At 39.3% G+C, this 22,731-nt stretch overlaps 1 protein-coding gene across 6 annotated transcripts in view; it reads left to right on the top strand.

Annotated features, from left to right (window-relative positions):
* LOC116957928 (venom prothrombin activator pseutarin-C non-catalytic subunit-like) overlaps positions 1-22,731 on the top strand; it is a 158,420-nt gene that overhangs the window by 37,039 nt on the left and 98,650 nt on the right. For all 6 annotated transcript variants that reach the window (XM_076058060.1, XM_076058058.1, XM_076058061.1 and 3 more), the window contains exons 4-5: positions 7,086-7,208; positions 18,615-18,824. In XM_076058060.1, the coding sequence (XP_075914175.1) occupies positions 7,086-7,208; positions 18,615-18,824 (333 nt within the window). The remainder of the gene's footprint in view (positions 1-7,085; positions 7,209-18,614; positions 18,825-22,731) is intronic.

Raw genomic sequence — 22,731 nt, 5'->3', positions numbered from 1 at the left:
AAACTTCTCATCCCACCACGTGTTAAACTTCTCATCCCACAACGTGTTAAACTTCTCACACCACCACGTGTTAATCTTCTCATCCCACCACGTGTTAAACTTCTCACCTCACCACGTGTTAAACTTCTCATCCCACCACGTGTTAGACTTCTCATCCCACCACGTGTTAGACTTCTCATCCCACCACGTGTTGAACTTCTCATCCCACCACGTGTTAGACTTCTCATCCCACCACGTGTTAAACTTCTCACCCCACCACGTGTTAAACTTCTCATCCCACCACGTGTTAGACTTCTCATCCCACCACGTGTTAGACTTCTCATCCCACCACGTGTTAGACTTCTCATCCCACCACGTCTTAAACTTCTCATCCCCACCACGTGTTAAACTTCTCATCCCAGCACGTGTTAAACTTCTCATCCCAGCACGTGTTAAACTTCTCATCTCACCACGTGTTAGACTTCTCATCTCACCACGTGTTAAACTTCTCATCCCACCACGTGTTAAACTTCTCATCCCACCACGTGTTAAACTTCTCATCCCACCACGTGTTAAACTTCTCACCCCACCACGTGTTAGACTTCTCATCCCACCACGTGTTAAACTTCTCATCCCACCACGTGTTAAACTTCTCATCCCAACACGTGTTAAACTTCTCATCCCACCACGTGTTAAACTTCTCATCCCACTACGTGTTAAACTTCTCACCCCACCACGTGTTAAACTTCTCATCCCACCACGTGTTAAACTTCTCACCTCACCACGTGTTAGACTTCTCATCCGACTACGTGTTAGACTTCTCATCCCACTACGTGTTAAACTTCTCACCCCACCACGTGTTAAACTTCTCATCCCACTACGTGTTAGACTTCTCATCCCACTACGTGTGAAAATTCTTATCCCAACACGTGTTAGACTTCTCACACCACCACGTGTTAAACTTCTCATCCCACCACGTGTTAGACTTCTCATCCCACTACGTGTTAAACTTCTCACCCCACCACGTGTTAGACTTCTCATCCCACCACGTGTTAAACTTCTCATCCCACCACGTGTTAGACTTCTCATCCCACTACGTGTTAAACTTCTCACCCCACCACGTGTTAGACTTCTCATCCCACCACGTGTTAAACTTCTCATCCCACCACGTGTTAGACTTCTCATCCCACCACGTGTTAAACTTCTCATCTCACCACGTGTTAAACTTCTCACCCCACCACGTGTTAAACTTCTCATCCCACCACGTGTTAAACTTCTCACCCCACCACGTGTTAAACTTCTCATCCCACCACGTGTTAGACTTCTCATCCCACCACGTGTTAAACTTCTCATCCCACCACGTGTTAAACTTCTCATCCCACCACGTCTTAAACTTCACATCCCACCAAGTGTTAAACTTCTCATCCCACCACGTGTTAAACTTCTCATCCCACCACGTGTTAAACTTCTCCATCCCACCACGTGTTAAACTTCTCACCCCACCACGTGTTAAACTTCTCATCCCACCACGTGTTAAACTTCTCACCCCACCACGTGTTAAACTTCTCATCCCACCACGTGTTAGACTTCTCATCCCACCACGTGTTAAACTTCTCATCCCACCACGTGTTAAACTTCTCATCCCACCACGTCTTAAACTTCTCATCCCACCACGTGTTAAACTTCTCATCCCACCACGTGTTAAACTTCTCATCCCACCACGTGTTAAACTTCTCCATCCCACCACGTGTTAAACTTCTCACACCACCACGTGTTAAACTTCTCATCCCACCACGTGTTAAACTCCTCACACCACCACGTGTTAAACTTCTCATCCCACCACGTGTTAAACTTCTCATCCCACCACGTGTTAAACTTCACATCCCACCACGTGTTAAACTTCTCATCCCACCACGTGTTAAACTTCTCATCCCACCACGTGTTAAACTTCTCACACCACCACGTGTTAGACTTCTCATCCCACCACGTGTTAAACTTCTCATCCCACCACGTGTTAAACTCCTCACACCACCACGTGTTAAACTTCTCATCCCACCACGTGTTAAACTTCTCACCCCACCACGTGTTAAACTTCTCATCCCACCACGTGTTAGACTTCTCATCCCACCACGTGTTAAACTTCTCATCCCACCACGTGTTAAACTTCTCATCCCACCACGTGTTAAACTTCTCATCCCACCACGTGTTAAACTTCTCATCCCACCACGTGTTAGACTTCTCACACCACCACGTGTTAAACTTCTCATCCCACCACATCTTAAACTTCTCATCCCACCACGTGTTAAACTCCTCATACCACCACGTGTTAAACTTCTCATCCCACCACGTGTTAGACTTCTCATCCCACCACGTGTTAGACTTCTCATCCCACCACGTGTTAAACTTCTCATCCCACCACATGTTAAACTTCTCACCCCACCACGTGTTAAACTTCTCATCCCACCACGTGTTAAACTTCTCATCCCCACCACGTGTTAAACTTCTCATCCCACCACGTGTTAGACTTCTCAACCCACCACGTGTTAAACTTCTCATCCCACCACGTGTTAAACTTCTCATCCCACCACGTGTTAAACTTCTCACCCCACCACGTCTTAAACTTCACATCCCACCAAGTGTTAAACTTCTCATCCCACCACGTGTTAAACTTCTCATCCCACCACGTGTTAAACTTCTCATCCCACCACGTGTTAAACTTCTCACCCCACCACGTCTTAAACTTCACATCCCACCACGTGTTAAACTTCTCATCCCACTACGTGTTAAACTTCTCATCCCACCACGTGTTAAACTTCTCATCCCACCACGTGTTAGACTTCTCATCCCACCACGTGTTAAACTTCTCATCCCACCACGTGTTAGACTTCTCACCCCACCACGTGTTAAACTTCTCATCCCACCACGTGTTAAACTTCTCATCCCACCACGTGTTAAACTTCTCATCCCACCACGTGTTAGACTTCTCACCCCACCACGTGTTAGACTTCTCATCCCACCACGTGTTAAACTTCTCATCCCACCACGTGTTAAACTTCTCGTCCCACCAAGTGTTAGACTTCTCATCCCACCACGTGTTAGACTTCTCATCCCACCACGTGTTAAACTTCTCATCCCACCACGTGTTAAACTTCTCATCCCACCACGTGTTAAACTTCTCGTCCCACCAAGTGTTAGACTTCTCATCCCACCACGTGTTAGACTTCTCACCCCACCACGTGTTAGACTTCTCATCCCACCACGTGTTACACTTCTCATCCCACCACGTGTTAGACTTCTCACCCCACCACGTGTTAGACTTCTCATCCCACCACGTGTTAAACTTCTCATCCCACCAAGTGTTAAACTTCTCATCCCACCACGTGTTAAACTCCTCACACCACCACGTGTTAAACTTCTCATCCCACCACGTGTTAAACTTCTCATCCCACCACGTGTTAAACTTCACATCCCACCACGTGTTAAACTTCTCATCCCACCACGTGTTAAACTTCTCATCCCACCACGTGTTAAACTTCTCACACCACCACGTGTTAGACTTCTCATCCCACCACGTGTTAAACTTCTCATCCCACCACGTGTTAAACTCCTCACACCACCACGTGTTAAACTTCTCATCCCACCACGTGTTAAACTTCTCACCCCACCACGTGTTAAACTTCTCATCCCACCACGTGTTAGACTTCTCATCCCACCACGTGTTAAACTTCTCATCCCACCACGTGTTAAACTTCTCATCCCACCACGTGTTAAACTTCTCATCCCACCACGTGTTAAACTTCTCATCCCACCACGTGTTAGACTTCTCACACCACCACGTGTTAAACTTCTCATCCCACCACATCTTAAACTTCTCATCCCACCACGTGTTAAACTCCTCATACCACCACGTGTTAAACTTCTCATCCCACCACGTGTTAGACTTCTCATCCCACCACGTGTTAGACTTCTCATCCCACCACGTGTTAAACTTCTCATCCCACCACATGTTAAACTTCTCACCCCACCACGTGTTAAACTTCTCATCCCACCACGTGTTAAACTTCTCATCCCCACCACGTGTTAAACTTCTCATCCCACCACGTGTTAGACTTCTCAACCCACCACGTGTTAAACTTCTCATCCCACCACGTGTTAAACTTCTCATCCCACCACGTGTTAAACTTCTCACCCCACCACGTCTTAAACTTCACATCCCACCAAGTGTTAAACTTCTCATCCCACCACGTGTTAAACTTCTCATCCCACCACGTGTTAAACTTCTCATCCCACCACGTGTTAAACTTCTCACCCCACCACGTCTTAAACTTCACATCCCACCACGTGTTAAACTTCTCATCCCACTACGTGTTAAACTTCTCATCCCACCACGTGTTAAACTTCTCATCCCACCACGTGTTAGACTTCTCATCCCACCACGTGTTAAACTTCTCATCCCACCACGTGTTAGACTTCTCACCCCACCACGTGTTAAACTTCTCATCCCACCACGTGTTAAACTTCTCATCCCACCACGTGTTAAACTTCTCATCCCACCACGTGTTAGACTTCTCACCCCACCACGTGTTAGACTTCTCATCCCACCACGTGTTAAACTTCTCATCCCACCACGTGTTAAACTTCTCGTCCCACCAAGTGTTAGACTTCTCATCCCACCACGTGTTAGACTTCTCATCCCACCACGTGTTAAACTTCTCATCCCACCACGTGTTAAACTTCTCATCCCACCACGTGTTAAACTTCTCGTCCCACCAAGTGTTAGACTTCTCATCCCACCACGTGTTAGACTTCTCACCCCACCACGTGTTAGACTTCTCATCCCACCACGTGTTACACTTCTCATCCCACCACGTGTTAGACTTCTCACCCCACCACGTGTTAGACTTCTCATCCCACCAAGTGTTAAACTTCTCATCCCACCACGTGTTAAACTTCTCATCCCACCACGTGTTAAACTTCTCATCCCACCACGTGTTAGACTTCTCACCCCACCACGTGTTAAACTTCTCATCCCACCACGTGTTAAACTTCTCACCCCACCACGTGTTAGACTTCTCACCCCACCACGTGTTAAACTTCTCATCCCACCACGTGTTAAACTTCTCACCCCACCACGTGTTAAACTTCTCATCCCACCACGTGTTAGACTTCTCATCCCACCACGTGTTAGACTTCTCATCCCACCACGTGTTAAACTTCTCATCCCAACACGTGTTAAACTTCTCATCCCACCACGTGTTAAACTTCTCACCCCACCACGTGTTAAACTTCTCATCCCACCACGTGTTAAACTTCTCATCCCACCACGTGTTAAACTTCTCACCCCACCACGTGTTAAACGTCTCACCCCACCACGTGTTTGACTTCTCATCTCACCACGTGTTAAACTTCTCATCCCACCACGTGTTAAACTTCTCGTCCCACCACGTGTTAAACTTCTCATCCCCACCACGTGTTAAACTTCTCATCCCACCACGTGTTAAACTTCTCATCCCACCACGTGTTAAACTTCTCACCCCACCACGTGTTAAACTTCTCATCCCACCACGTGTTAAACTTCTCACCCCACCACGTGTTAAACTTCTCATCCCACCACGTGTTAAACTTCTCATCCCACCACGTGTTAAACTCCTCACACCACCACGTGTTAAACTTCTCACCCCACCACGTGTTAGACTTCTCATCCCACCAAGTGTTAAACTTCTCATCCCACCACGTGTTAAACTTCTCATCCCACCACGTGTTAAACTTCTCATCCCACCACGTGTTAGACTTCTCACCCTACCACGTGTTAAACTTCTCATCCCACCACGTGTTAAACTTCTCACCCCACCACGTGTTAGACTTCTCACCCCACCACGTGTTAAACTTCTCATCCCACCACGTGTTAAACTTCTCACCCCACCACGTGTTAAACTTCTCATCCCACCACGTGTTAGACTTCTCATCCCACCACGTGTTAGACTTCTCATCCCACCACGTGTTAAACTTCTCATCCCAACACGTGTTAAACTTCTCATCCCACCACGTGTTAAACTTCTCACCCCACCACGTGTTAAACTTCTCATCCCACCACGTGTTAAACTTCTCATCCCACCACGTGTTAAACTTCTCACCCCACCACGTGTTAAACGTCTCACCCCACCACGTGTTTGACTTCTCATCCCACCACGTGTTAAACTTCTCATCCCACCACGTGTTAAACTTCTCATCCCACCACGTGTTAAACTTCTCGTCCCACCACGTGTTAAACTTCTCATCCCACCACGTGTTAAACTTCTCATCCCCACCACGTGTTAAACTTCTCATCTCACCACGTGTTAAACTTCTCATCCCACCACGTGTTAAACTTCTCATCCCACCACGTGTTAAACTTCTCACCCCACCACGTGTTAAACTTCTCATCCCACCACGTGTTAAACTTCTCACCCCACCACGTGTTAGACTTCTCATCCCACCACGTGTTAGACTTCTCATCCCACCACGTGTTAAACTTCTCATCCCACCACGTGTTAAACTCCTCACACCACCACGTGTTAAACTTCTCATCCCACCACGTGTTAAACTTCTCATCCCACCACGTGTTAAACTTCTCATCCCACCACGTGTTAAACTTCTCATCCCACCACGTGTTAAACTTCTCACCCCACCACGTGTTAGACTTCTCATCCCACCACGTGTTAAACTTCTCATCCCACCACGTGTTAAACTCCTCACCCCACCACGTGTTAAACTTCTCATCTCACCACGTGTTAAACTTCTCATCCCACCACGTGTTAAACTTCTCATCCCACCACGTGTTAGACTTCTCATCCCACCACGTGTTAGACTTCTCATCCCACCACGTGTTAAACTTCTCATCCCACCACGTGTTAAACTTCTCACCCCACCACGTGTTAAACTTCTCATCCCACCACGTGTTAAACTTCTCATCCCACCACGTGTTAAACTTCTCATCCCACCACGTGTTAGACTTCTCACACCACCACAATGGCTAGGCACGTGTTTGCGGGGGGGGGGGGGGCTTGTGTCCCACTGACTCCCCCCCCATACACTCCCAATCCCCTCCGCTCTCCCCCCCCCCCCAGGTCTCCTGGGCCCTGTGTTGAGGGCAGAGAAGGGTGACACCATCGAAGTGGTCTTCCTCAACAGGGCCGCGCGGCCCTACAGCCTGCATGCGCACGGCGTCGCATATCGAAAGAGTTCCGAGGGTGAGCGAGGCGCCGGGGGAAACCACGGCACCTCACCCCGGGCGGGGGGCCCTTTGCGACGAGTGGGGGGGGGGGGGAGGGTGAGAGGGGAGACCCCCGATGAGTGGGATCAGTCGGAGTTTCTGCGTCTCTCTGGGATCGGCAGTCGGATTAGAAGGTTACATAGCTCTGTCTGTCTCTATCTCTCTCTCTCGATAAGTCTCGATGAGTCTCGCGGCGAAACTTAACGATGAAACTTCACGATGAAAATTAACGACGAAACTTATGACAGCTTACGACAAAACTTGCAATGAAACTTAAAATGAAACTTACAATTAAACATGGCGAAACTTGCAATGAAACTTACAATGAAATTCACGAGGAAACTTACAATGAAACTTACAATGAAACTTACGATAAAACTTACAATGAAACTTACAGTGAAACTTACAATGAAACTTACAATGAAACTTACGGCGAAACTTACGGCGAAACTTACAATGAAACTTACAGTGAAACTTACAATGAAACTTACAGTGAAACTTGCGATGAAACTTACAACGAAACTTACAATGAAACTTACATTGAAACTTACAATGAAATTTACAGTGAAACTTACAATGAAACTTACAATGAAACTTACAGTGAAACTTACAGTGAAACTTACAATGAAACTTACAATAAAACTTACAATGAAACTTACGGTGAAACTTGCGATGAAACTTACAACGAAACTTACAATGAAACTAACACTGAAACTTACAATGAAATTTACAGTGAAACTTACAATGAAACTTACAATGAAACTTACAATGAAACTCACAAGGAAACTTATGATAAAACTTACAATGAAACTTACAATGAAACTTACAGTGAAACTTACAATTAAACTTACAGTGAAACTTACAATGAAACTTGCGATGAAACTTACAATGAAACTTACAGTGAAACTTACAGTGAAACTTACAATGAAACTTACAGTGAAACTTACAGTGAAACTTACAATGAAACTTACAGTGAAACTTACAATGAAACTTACAGTGAAACTTACAATGAAACTTACAATGAAACTTACAATGAAATTCACGAGGAAACTTACAATGAAACTTACAATGAAACTTACGATAAAACTTACAATGAAACTTACAGTGAAAATTACAATGAAACTTACAATGAAATTTAATGACGAAACTTACAAAGAAACTCACAATGAAACTTATGATAAAACTTACAATGAAACTTACAGTGAAACTTACAATGAAACTTACAATGAAACTTACGGCGAAACTTACGGCGAAACTTACAATGAAACTTACAATGAAACTTACATTGAAACTAACAATGAAATTTACAGTGAAACTTACAGTGAAACTTGCGATGAAACTTACAACGAAACTTACAATGAAACTTACAATGAAACTTACAATGAAACTTACAGTGAAACTTGCGATGAAACTTACAACGAAACTTACAATGAAACTTACATTGAAACTTACAATGAAATTTACAGTGAAAATTACAATGAAACTTACAATGAAACTTACAGTGAAACTTACAGTGAAACTTACAATGAAACTTACAATAAAACTTACAATGAAACTTACAGTGAAACTTGCGATGAAACTTACAACGAAACTTACAATGAAACTTACACTGAAACTTACAATGAAATTTACAGTGAAACTTACAATGAAACTTACAATGAAACTTACAATGAAACTTACAAGGAAACTTATGATAAAACTTACAATGAAACTTACAATGAAACTTACAGTGACACTTACAATGAAACTTACAGTGAAACTTACAATGAAACTTGCGATGAAACTTACAATGAAACTTACAGTGAAACTTACAGTGAAACTTACAATGAAACTTACAGTGAAACTTACAGTGAAACTTACAATGAAACTTACAGTGAAACTTACAATGAAACTTACAGTGAAACTTACAATGAAACTTGCGATGAAACTTACAGTGAAACTTACAGTGAAACTTACAATGAAACTTGCGATGAAACTTACAATGAAAATTAGAGTGAAACTTAGAGTGAAACTTACAGTGAAACTTACAATGAAGCTTACAATGAAACTTACAATGAAACTTACAATAAAACTTACAATGAAACTTACAATGAAACTTACAATAAAACTTACAATGAAACTTACAATGAAACTTACAATTAAACTTATAATAAAACTTACAATGAAACTTACAATGAAACTTACAATGAAATTTACAATTAAACTTACAATGAAACTTGCGATGAAACTTACGATAAAACTTACAATGAAACTTACAATTAAACTTATAATGAAACTTATAATAACACTTACAATGAAACTTACAATGAAACTTACAATAAAACTTACAATGGAACTTACAATGAAACTTACAATGAAATTTACAATGAAACGTACAATAACACTTACAATGAAACTTACAATGAAACTTACAATGAAACTTACAATGAAACTTACAATGAAACTTACAATGAAACTTACAATGAAACTTGCGATGAAACTTAATGCGAAACTTACAATGAAACTTGCAATGAAACTTACAATGAAATTTACAATGAAACGTATAATAACACTTACAATGAAACTTACAATGAAACTTACAATGAAACTTACAATGAAACTTACAATGAAACTTACAATGAAACTTGCGATGAAACTTAATGCGAAACTTACAATGAAACTTGCAATGAAACTTACAATGAAACTTACAATGAAACTTACAGTGAAACTTGCGATGAAACTTACAACGAAACTTACAATGAAACTTACATTGAAACTTACAATGAAATTTACAGTGAAACTTACAATGAAACTTACAATGAAACTTACAATGAAACTTACAATGAAACTTACAATGAAACTTACAGTGAAACTTACAGTGAAACTTACAATGAAACTTACAATAAAACTTACAATGAAACTTACAGTGAAACTTGCGATGAAACTTACAACGAAACTTACAATGAAACTTACACTGAAACTTACAATGAAATTTACAGTGAAACTTACAATGAAACTTACAATGAAACTTACAATGAAACTTACAAGGAAACTTATGATAAAACTTACAATGAAACTTACAATGAAACTTACAGTGAAACTTACAATGAAACTTACAGTGAAACTTACAATGAAACTTACAGTGAAACTTACAATTAAACTTATAATACAACTTACAATGAAACTTACAATGAAACTTACAATGAAATTTACAATGAAACTTACAGTGAAACTTCCAATGAAACTTACAGTGAAACTTACAATGAAACTTACAATGAAACTTGCGATGAAACTTCCAATGAAACTTACAATGAAACTTACAATGAAACTTACAATGAAACTTATAATAACACTTACAATGAAACTTACAATGAAACTTACAATGAAACTTACAATGAAACTTACAATGAAACTTACAATGAAACTTACAATGAAACTTGCGATGAAACTTAAGGCGAAACTTACAATGAAACTTACAATGAAACTTACAATGAAACGTAACGACGAAACTTACAATGAAACTTACAATGAAACTTACAATGAAACTTACAGTGAAACTTACAATGAAACTAACAATTAAATTTATGATTTAACTTACGACGAAACTTACAATGAAACTTACAGTGAAACTTAAAATGAAACTTACAATGAAACTTACAATGAAACTTACAATGAAACTTACAGTGAAACTTACAATGAAACTTACAATGAAACTTACAATGAAACTTACAATGAAACTTACAATGAAACTTACAATGAAACTTACAATGAAACTTACAATGAAACTTACAATGAAACTTACAATGAAACTTAAGGCGAAACTTACAATGAAACTTACAATGAAACTTACAATAAAACTTACAATGAAACTTACAATGAAACTTACCATGAAACTTACAATGAAACTTATAATAACACTTACAATGAAACTTACAATGAAACTTACAATGAAACTTACAATGAAACTTACAATGAAACTCACAATGAAACTTAACGTCGAAACTCACAATGAAACTTAACGACGATACTTACAATGAAACTTACAGTGAAACTTACAATGAAACTTACAATGAAACTTACAATGAAACTTACAATAAAACTTACAATGAAACTTACAATAAAACTTACAATAAAACTTAAAATGAAACTTACAATAAAACTTACAATTAAACTTACAATAAAACTTACAATGAAACTTACAATAAAACTTACAATGAAACTTACAATGAAACTTACAATGAAAGTTACAATGAAACTTGCGATGAAACTTACAATGAAACTTAACGACGAAACTTACAATGAAACTTACAGTGAAACTTATAATGAAACTTACAATGAAGCTTACAATGAAACTTACAATGAAACTTACAATGAAACTTAAGGCGAAACTTACAATGAAACTTACAATGAAATTTACAATAAAACTTACAATGAAACTTACAATGAAACTTACCATGAAACTTACAATGAAACTTATAATAACACTTACAATGAAACTTACAATGAAACTTACAATGAAACTTACAATGAAACTTACAATGAAACTCACAATGAAACTTAACGACGAAACTCACAATGAAACTTAACGACGATACTTACAATGAAACTTACAGTGAAACTTACAATGAAACTTACAATGAAACTTACAATAAAACTTACAATAAAACTTACAATAAAACTTACAATGAAACTTACAATGAAACTTACAATAAAACTTACAATAAAACTTACAATAAAACTTACAATAAAACTTACAATGAAACTTACAATGAAACTTACAATGAAACTCACAATGAAACTTAACGACGAAACTCACAATGAAACTTAACGACGATACTTACAATGAAACTTACAATGAAACTTACAATGAAACTTACAATGAAACTTACAATAAAATTTACAATGAAACTTACAATAAAACTTACAATAAAACTTAAAATGAAACTTACAATAAAACTTACAATTAAACTTACAATAAAACTTACAATGAAACTTACAATAAAACTTACAATGAAACTTACAATGAAACTTACAATGAAACTCACAATGAAACTTAACGACGAAACTCACAATGAAACTTAACGACGATACTTACAATGAAACTTACAATGAAACTTACAATGAAACTTACAATGAAACTTACAATAAAACTTACAATGAAACTTACAATAAAACTTACAATAAAACTTAAAATGAAACTTACAATAAAACTTACAATGAAACTTACAATAAAACTTACAATGAAACTTACAATGAAACTTACAATGAAACTTACAATGAAACTTGCGATGAAACTTACAATGAAACTTAACGACGAAACTTACAATGAAACTTAACGACGAAACTTATAATGAAACTTACAATGAAGCTTACAGTGAAACTTAAAATGAAACTTACAGTGAAACTTACAATGAAACTTACAATGAAACTTACAATCAAACTTACAATGAAGCTTACAATGAAACTTACAATGAAACTTACAGTGAAACTTACAGTGAAACTTACGATGGAACTTAACGACGAAACTTATGACAACTTACAATGAAACTTAAGGACGAAACTTACAATGAAACTTACAATGAAACTTACAATGAAACTTGCAATGAAACTTTAATGAAACTTGCGATAAAACTTACAATGAAACTTACAATGAAGCTTACAATGAAACTTACAATGAAACTTACCATGAAATTTAATGACGAAATTTACAATGAAACTTACAATGAAACTTACGATGAAACTTACGATAAAACTCACAATGAAACTTACAATGAAACTTGCGATAAAACTTACAATGAAACTTACAATGAAACTTACAATGAAACTTACAATGAAACCCACAATGAAACTTAACGACGAACCTTACAATGAAACTTACAATGAAACTCACAATGAAACTTAACGACGAACCTTACAATGAAACTTACAATGAAACTTACAATAAAACTTAAAATGAAACTTACAATGAAACTTACAATGAAACTTACGATGAAACTTACAATGAAACTTACAGTGAAACTTACAGTGAAACTTACGATGGAACTTAACGACGAAACTTATGACAACTTACAATGAAACTTAAGGACGAAACTTACAATGAAACTTACAATGAAACTTACAATGAAACTTGCAATGAAACTTTAATGAAACTTGCGATAAAACTTACAATGAAACTTACAATGAAGCTTACAATGAAACTTACAATGAAACTTACAATGAAATTTAATGACGAAATTTACAATGAAACTTACAATGAAACTTACGATGAAACTTACGATAAAACTCACAATGAAACTTACAATGAAACTTGCGATAAAACTTACAATGAAACTTACAATGAAACTTACAATGAAACTTACAATGAAACCCACAATGAAACTTAACGACGAACCTTACAATGAAACTTACAATGAAACTCACAATGAAACTTAACGACGAACCTTACAATGAAACTTACAATGAAACTTACAATAAAACTTAAAATGAAACTTACAATGAAACTTACAATGAAACTTACGATGAAACTTACAATGAAACTTACAGTGAAACTTACAGTGAAACTTACAATGAAACTTACAATGAAACTTACAATGAAACTTACAATGAAACTTACAATGAAACTTAACGACGAAACTTACAATGAAACTTACAATGAAACTTGCGATAAAACTTACAATAAAACTTACAATGAAACTTACAATGAAACTTACAATGAAAATTACGATGAAACTTACAATGAAACTTACAATGAAACTTACAGTGAAACTTACAATGAAACTTACAATGAAACTTACAATGAAACTTACAATGAAACTTATAGTGAAACTTAAAATGAAACTTACAGTGAAACTCACAATGAAACTTATAGTGAAACTTAAAATGAAACTTACAATGAAGCTTACAATGAAACTTACAATGAAACTTACAGTGAAACTTACAGTGAAACTTACGATGGAACTTAACGACGAAACTTATGACAACTTACAATGAAACTTAAGGACGAAACTTACAATGAAACTTACAATGAAACTTACAATGAAACTTGCAATGAAACTTTAATGAAACTTGCGATAAAATTTACAATGAAACTTACAATGAAGCTTACAATGAAACTTACAATGAAACTTACAATGAAATTTAATGACGAACCTTACAATGAAACTTACAATGAAACTTACAATGAAACTTACAATGAAACTTACAATAAAACTTACAATGAAACTTACAATGAAACTTGCGATAAAACTTACAATGAAACTTACGTTGAAACTTGCAATGAAACTTAATGACGAAACTTACAATGAAACTTACAATGAAAATTACGATGAAACTTACAATGAAACTTACAATGAAACTTACAGTGAAACTTACAATGAAACTTACAATGAAACTTACAATGAAACTTACAATGAAACTTATAGTGAAACTTAAAATGAAACTTACAGTGAAACTCACAATGAAACTTATAGTGAAACTTAAAATGAAACTTACAATGAAGCTTACAATGAAACTTACAATGAAACTTACAGTGAAACTTACAGTGAAACTTACGATGGAACTTAACGACGAAACTTATGACAACTTACAATGAAACTTAAGGACGAAACTTACAATGAAACTTACAATGAAACTTACAATGAAACTTGCAATGAAACTTTAATGAAACTTGCGATAAAATTTACAATGAAACTTACAATGAAGCTTACAATGAAACTTACAATGAAACTTACAATGAAATTTAATGACGAACCTTACAATGAAACTTACAATGAAACTTACAATGAAACTTACAATGCAACTTACAATAAAACTTACAATGAAACTTACAATGAAACTTGCGATAAAACTTACAATGAAACTTACGTTGAAACTTGCAATGAAACTTAATGACGAAACTTACAATGAAACTTACAATTAAATTTATGATTAAACTTACGATGAAACTTACAATGAAACTCACAATGAAACTTACAATGAAACTTGCGATAAAACTTACAATGAAACTTACAATGAAACTTACAGTGAAACTTACAATGAAACTTAACGACGAAACTTACAATGAAACTTACAATGAAACTTACAATAAAACTTGCGATAAAACTTCCAATGAAACTTACAGTGAAACTTACAGTGAAACTTACGATGAAACTTAATGACGAAACTTACAATGAAACTTACAATAAAACTTGCAATGAAACTTTAATGAAACTTGCGATAAAACTTACAATGAAACTTACAATGAAACTTACAATGAAACTTACAATGAAACTCACAATGAAACTTAACGACGAACCTTACAATGAAACTTAACGACGATACTTACAATGAAACTTACAATGAAACTTACAATGAAACTTACAATGAAACTTACAATAAAATTTACAATGAAACTTACAATAAAACTTACAATAAAACTTAAAATGAAACTTACAATAAAACTTACAATTAAACTTACAATAAAACTTACAATGAAACTTACAATAAAACTTACAATTAAACTTACAATAAAACTTACAATGAAACTTACAATAAAACTTACAATGAAACTTACAATGAAACTTACAATGAAACTCACAATGAAACTTAACGACGAAACTCACAATGAAACTTAACGACGATACTTACAATGAAACTTACAATGAAACTTACAATGAAACTTACAATGAAACTTACAATAAAACTTACAATGAAACTTACAATAAAACTTACAATAAAACTTAAAATGAAACTTACAATAAAACTTACAATTAAACTTACAATAAAACTTACAATGAAACTTACAATAAAACTTACAATGAAACTTACAATGAAACTTACAATGAAACTTACAATGAAACTTGCGATGAAACTTACAATGAAACTTAACGACGAAACTTACAATGAAACTTAACGACGAAACTTATAATGAAACTTACAATGAAGCTTACAGTGAAACTTAAAATGAAACTTACAGTGAAACTTACAATGAAACTTACAATGAAACTTACAATCAAACTTACAATGAAGCTTACAATGAAACTTACAATGAAACTTACAGTGAAACTTACAGTGAAACTTACGATGGAACTTAACGACGAAACTTATGACAACTTACAATGAAACTTAAGGACGAAACTTACAATGAAACTTACAATGAAACTTACAATGAAACTTGCAATGAAACTTTAATGAAACTTGCGATAAAACTTACAATGAAACTTACAATGAAGCTTACAATGAAACTTACAATGAAACTTACAATGAAATTTAATGACGAAATTTACAATGAAACTTACAATGAAACTTACGATGAAACTTACGATAAAACTCACAATGAAACTTACAATGAAACTTGCGATAAAACTTACAATGAAACTTACAATGAAACTTACAATGAAACTTACAATGAAACCCACAATGAAACTTAACGACGAACCTTACAATGAAACTTACAATGAAACTCACAATGAAACTTAACGACGAACCTTACAATGAAACTTACAATGAAACTTACAATAAAACTTAAAATGAAACTTACAATGAAACTTACAATGAAACTTACGATGAAACTTACAATGAAACTTACAGTGAAACTTACAGTGAAACTTACAATGAAACTTACAATGAAACTTACAATGAAACTTACAATGAAACTTACAATGAAACTTAACGACGAAACTTACAATGAAACTTACAATGAAACTTGCGATAAAACTTACAATAAAACTTACAATGAAACTTACAATGAAACTTACAATGAAAATTACGATGAAACTTACAATGAAACTTACAATGAAACTTACAGTGAAACTTACAATGAAACTTACAATGAAACTTACAATGAAACTTACAATGAAACTTATAGTGAAACTTAAAATGAAACTTACAGTGAAACTCACAATGAAACTTATAGTGAAACTTAAAATGAAACTTACAATGAAGCTTACAATGAAACTTACAATGAAACTTACAGTGAAACTTACAGTGAAACTTACGATGGAACTTAACGACGAAACTTATGACAACTTACAATGAAACTTAAGGACGAAACTTACAATGAAACTTACAATGAAACTTACAATGAAACTTGCAATGAAACTTTAATGAAACTTGCGATAAAATTTACAATGAAACTTACAATGAAGCTTACAATGAAACTTACAATGAAACTTACAATGAAATTTAATGACGAACCTTACAATGAAACTTACAATGAAACTTACAATGAAACTTACAATGAAACTTACAATAAAACTTACAATGAAACTTACAATGAAACTTGCGATAAAACTTACAATGAAACTTACGTTGAAACTTGCAATGAAACTTAATGACGAAACTTACAATGAAACTTACAATTAAATTTATGATTAAACTTACGATGAAACTTACAATGAAACTCACAATGAAACTTACAATGAAACTTGCGATAAAACTTCCAATGAAACTTACAGTGAAACTTACAGTGAAACTTACGATGAAACTTAATGACGAAACTTACAATGAAACTTACAATAAAACTTGCAATGAAACTTTAATGAAACTTGCGATAAAACTTACAATGAAACTTACAATGAAACTTGCGATAAAACTTACAATGAAACTTACGTTGAAACTTGCAATGAAACTTAATGACGAAACTTACAATGAAACTTACAATTAAATTTATGATTAAACTTACGATGAAACTTACAATGAAACTCACAATGAAACTTACAATGAAACTTGCGATAAAACTTCCAATGAAACTTACAGTGAAACTTACAGTGAAACTTACGATGAAACTTAATGACGAAACTTACAATGAAACTTACAATAAAACTTGCAATGAAACTTTAATGAAACTTGCGATAAAACTTACAATGAAACTTACAATGAAACTTACAATGAAACTTACAATGAAACTCACAATGAAACTTAACGACGAACCTTACAATGAAACTTACAATGAAACTTAACGACGATACTTACAATGAAACTTACAATGAAACTTACAGTGAAACTTAACGACGATACTTACAATGAAACTTAACGACGCAACTTACGATGAAACTTACAATAAAACTTACAATGAAACTTACAATGAAACTTACAATGAAACTTACAACAAAACTTACAATGAAACTTACAATTAAACTTACAATTAAACATATGGCGAAACTTACAGTGAAACTTACAATGAAACTTGCGATTAAACTTGCGATGAAACTTACAATGAAACTTGCGATGAAACTTGCGATGAAACTTACAATGAAACTTGCGATGAAACTTATAATGAAACTTGCAATGAAACTTATAATGAAACTTAACGACGAAACTTAACGACGAAACTTATGACAACTTACAATGAAACTCACAATGAAACTTAACAACGATACTTACAGTGAAACTCGCGGCGACACTCACTCTCGCTTGTCTCGGCCAGGCGCCGCCTACGTGGACGGCACCTCCACCGAGGAGGAGAAGGCGGACGACGCCGTGGCCCCGGGCCAGCGCCACACGTACGTGTGGGGGGTTGACGAGGGGCCCACGGACCTCGACCCCGAGTGCCTCACCTACGCCTACCACTCGCACGTGGACACCGTCAGGGACGCCGGCTCGGGGCTCTACGGGGCGCTCGTCGTCTGTAGGAATGGTACGTGTGTGTGTACACGTGTGTGTCTGTGTGTGTACACGTGTGTGTGTGTACACGTGTGTGTGTGTACACGTGTGTGTGTGTACACGTGTGTATGCACACGTGTGTGTGTGTGTTCACGTGTGTGTACACGTGTGTGTGTATACGTGTGTGTGTGTACACGTGTGTGTACACGTGTGTGTGTGTACACGTGTGTGTGTTCACGTGTGTGTGTGTACACGTATGTGTGTGTACACGTGTGTGTGTCAAAACATTCGTGCGTATATGTGTGTGTACACGTATGTGTGTGTACACGTGTGTGTGTGTGTGTCACTGTATCGCTATGTGATGTGGGGAGCGGTAGTGTAGTGGTTAGCGCCACGCTGCGCTATGAAAACGGCTGTCCGAATTCGATTCCCGCTCACGGCCAACACCGGTGACGATTATCTGAACCGGTGCTGGGCTTCCCCTAGGTCGACTCAGCCTCAAATGAGTACCTAGTGCAGTGTGTAGTGAACATCGCCACTGGGAAGACAAAGGCGGCCGGGCGTGGTGCTGGTAGCCAACCACCCCCTCGTGTGCCGTTCAGGCCTTCATAGGTGCTCGCTAAGAGCACTTGCCCCTACGGTCTGTTACAGGCTATACGGGGGGTCTTTGTATTTTGTGTGCGTGGAGTCTGTGGCTCTGGCTCTCTCAGCAAATCTACGGCTCTCTGAGCGAGTCCATGACCCTCTGGCTCGCTGAGCCAGTCTATGGCTCGCTGGCTGTCTGAGCGAGTCTATGGCTCTCTGAGCGAGTCTATGACTCTCTGATCGAGTCTATGGGTTTCTGTGTGCGTCTATGGCTCTCTGAGCGAGTCTATGGGTCTCTGTGTGAGTCTATGGGTCTCTGAGCGAGTCTATGGGTCTCTGTGTGAGTCTATGGGTCTCTGAGCGAGTCTATGGGTCTCTGCGTGAGTCTATGGGTCTCTGTGCGAGTCTATGGCTCGCTGGCTGTCTGAGCGAGTCTATGGCTCTCTGAGCGTGTCTATGAATCTCTGTGTGAGTCTATGGCTTGCTGTGTGAGTATATGGCTGTCTGAGCGAGTCTATGGGTCTCTGAGTGAGTCTATGGGTCTCTGAACGAGTCTATGGCTCTCTGAGCGAGTCTATGGCCCTCTGTGTGAGTCTATAGCTCTCTGTGTGAGTCTATGGGTCTCTGTGTGAGTCTATGGGTCTCTGTGTGAGTCTATGGCTCTCTGAGCGAGTCTATGGGTCTCTGTGTGAGTCTATGGCACTCTGTGTGAGTCTATGGGTCTCTGTGTGAGTCTATGGGTCTCTGTGTGAGTCTATGGCTCTCTGAGCGAGTCTATGGGTCTCTGTGTGAGTCTATGGGTCTCTGAGCGAGTTTATGGCTCGCTGGCTCTCAGAGCCTGTCTATGGCTCTCTGAGCGAGTCTATGGCCCTCTGACTCTCTGAGCGAGTCTATGGATCTCTGAGCGAGTTTATGGCTCGCTGGCTGTCTGAGCGAGTCTATGGCTCTCAGAGCAAGTCTGCGGCTCTCCGAGCCAGCCCGTGGCTCTCTGTCTCTCTGAGCGAGCCAGCGTCTCTCCCAGGGAGTCTACGTCTCCCTGGCTCTCAGACATAGAGTCCAGGTCGCTCTCTGGCTCTCTGAGAGAGAGAGTCTGCGGCTCTCTGAGCGAGCTTGTGGCTCTCTGAGAGAGAGTCAGTGTCTCTCCCAGGGAGTCTACTGCTTTCTGGCTCTCAGACAGAGTCCACGTGGCTCTCTGGATCTCTGAGAGAGAGTCAGCGTCTCTCCCAGGGAGTCTACGTCTCTCTGGATCTCTGAGAGACAGTCTGGGGCTCTCTGAGGGAGTCTACGTCTCTCTGGATCTCTGAGAGACAGTCAGCGTCTCTCCCAGGGAGTCTACGTCTCTCTGTCTCTCTGAGAGACAGTCTGCATCTCTCCCAGGGAGTATACGTCTCTCTGTCTCTCTGAGAGAGAGTCTGCATCTCTCCCAGGGAGTCTACGTCTCTCTGGATCTCTGAGAGAGAGTCAGCGTCTCTCCCAGGGAGCCTATGTCTCTCTGTCTCTCTGAGAGAGAGTCAAAGTCTCTCCCAGGGAGTCTACGTCTCTCTGGATCTCTGAGAGACAGTCTGCGTCTCTCCCAGGGAGTCTACGTCTCTCTGGATCTCTGAGAGAGAGTCAAAGTCTCTCCCGGGGAGTCTACGTCTCTCTGTCTCTCTGAGAGACAGTCTGCATCTCTCCCAGGGAGTCTACGTCTCTCTGTCTCTCTGAGAGAGAGTCTGCATCTCTCCCAGGGAGTCTACGTCTCTCTGGATCTCTGAGAGAGAGTCAGCATCTCTCCCAGGGAGCCTACGTCTCTCTGTCTCTCTGAGAGAGAGTCAAAGTCTCTCCCAGGGAGTCTACGTCTCTCTGGATCTCTGAGAGACAGTCTGCGTCTCTCCCAGGGAGTCTATGTCTCTCTGGATCTCTGAGAGAGAGTCAAAGTCTCTCCCAGGGAGTCTACGTCTCTCTGGATCTCTGAGAGACAGTCTGCGTCTCTCCCAGGGAGTCTACGTCTCTCTGGATCTCTGAGAGTGAGTCAAAGTCTCTCCCAGGGAGTCTACGTCTCTCTGGATCTCTGAGAGACAGTCTGCGTCTCTCCCAGGGAGTCTACGTCTCTCTGGATCTCTGAGAGAGAGTCAGCATCTCTCCCAGGGAGTCTACGTCTCTCTGGATCTCTGAGAGACAGTCTGCATCTCTCTCAGGGAGTCTACGTCTCTCTGTCTCTCTGAGAGAGAGGCAAAGTCTCTCTGGATCTCTGAGAGACAGTCTGCATCTCTCTCAGGGAGTCTACGTCTCTCTGAGAGAGAGTCTGCGGCTCTCTGAGGGAGTCTGTGGCTCTCTGTCTCTCTGAGAGAGAGTCAAAGTCTCTCTGTCTCTCTGAGAGAGAGTCATTGTCTCTCCCAGGGAGTCTACGTCTCTCTGGATCTCTGAGAGACAGTCAAAGTCTCTCCCAGGGAGTCTACGTCGCTCTGGATCTCTGAGAGAGAGTCAGTGTCTCTCCCAGGGAGCCTACTGCTTTCTGACTCTCAGACAGAGTCCACGTCGCTCTCTGGATCTCTGAGAGACAGTCTGGGGCTCTCTGAGGGAGTCTACGTCTCTCTGTCTCTCTGAGAGAGAGTCAGCGTCTCTCCCAGGGAGCCTATGTCTCTCTGGATCTCTGAGAGACAGTCAGCGTCTCTCTGGATCTCTGAGAGACAGTCTACGTCTCTCTGGATCTCTGAGAGAGAGTCAGCGTCTCTCCCAGGGAGTCTACTGCTTTCTGACTCTCAGACAGAGTCCACGTCGCTCTCTGGATCTCTGAGAGACAGTCTGTGGCTCTCTGAGGGAGTCTACGTCTCTCTGTCTCTCTGAGAGAGAGTCAAAGTCTCTCCCAGGGAGTCTACGTCTCTCTGTCTCTCTGAGAGACAGTCTGGGGCTCTCTGAGCGAGTCTACGTCTCTCTGTCTCTCTGAGAGAGAGTCAAAGTCTCTCCCAGGGAGTCTACGTCCCTCTGTCTCTCTGAGAGACAGTCTGGGGCTCTCTGAGCGAGTCTACGTCTCTCTGTCTCTCTGAGAGAGAGTCAAAGTCTCTCCCAGGGAGTCTACGTCTCTCTGTCTCTCTGAGAGACAGTCTGGGGCTCTCTGAGCGAGTCTACGTCTCTCTGTCTCTCTGAGAGAGAATCAAAGTCTCTCCCAGGGAGTCTACGTCTCTCTGTCTCTCTGAGAGACAGTCTGGGGCTCTCTGAGCGAGTCTACGTCTCTCTGTCTCTCTGAGAGAGAGTCAAAGTCTCTCCCAGGGAGTCTACGTCTCTCTGTCTCTCTGAGAGACAGTCTGTGGCTCTCTGAGGGAGTCTACGTCTCTCTGTCTCTCTGGAGAGAGAGTCAAAGTCTCTCTGGATCTCTG

Source organism: Petromyzon marinus, assembly GCF_048934315.1.
Source record: "Petromyzon marinus isolate PM22_M1 ecotype Great Lakes invasive population chromosome 67 unlocalized genomic scaffold, UKy_Petmar_22M1.pri1.0 chr67_unloc.6, whole genome shotgun sequence".
Lineage (NCBI taxonomy): Eukaryota > Metazoa > Chordata > Hyperoartia > Petromyzontiformes > Petromyzontidae > Petromyzon > Petromyzon marinus.
This window is presented reverse-complemented; position numbering and strand designations above follow the sequence as displayed.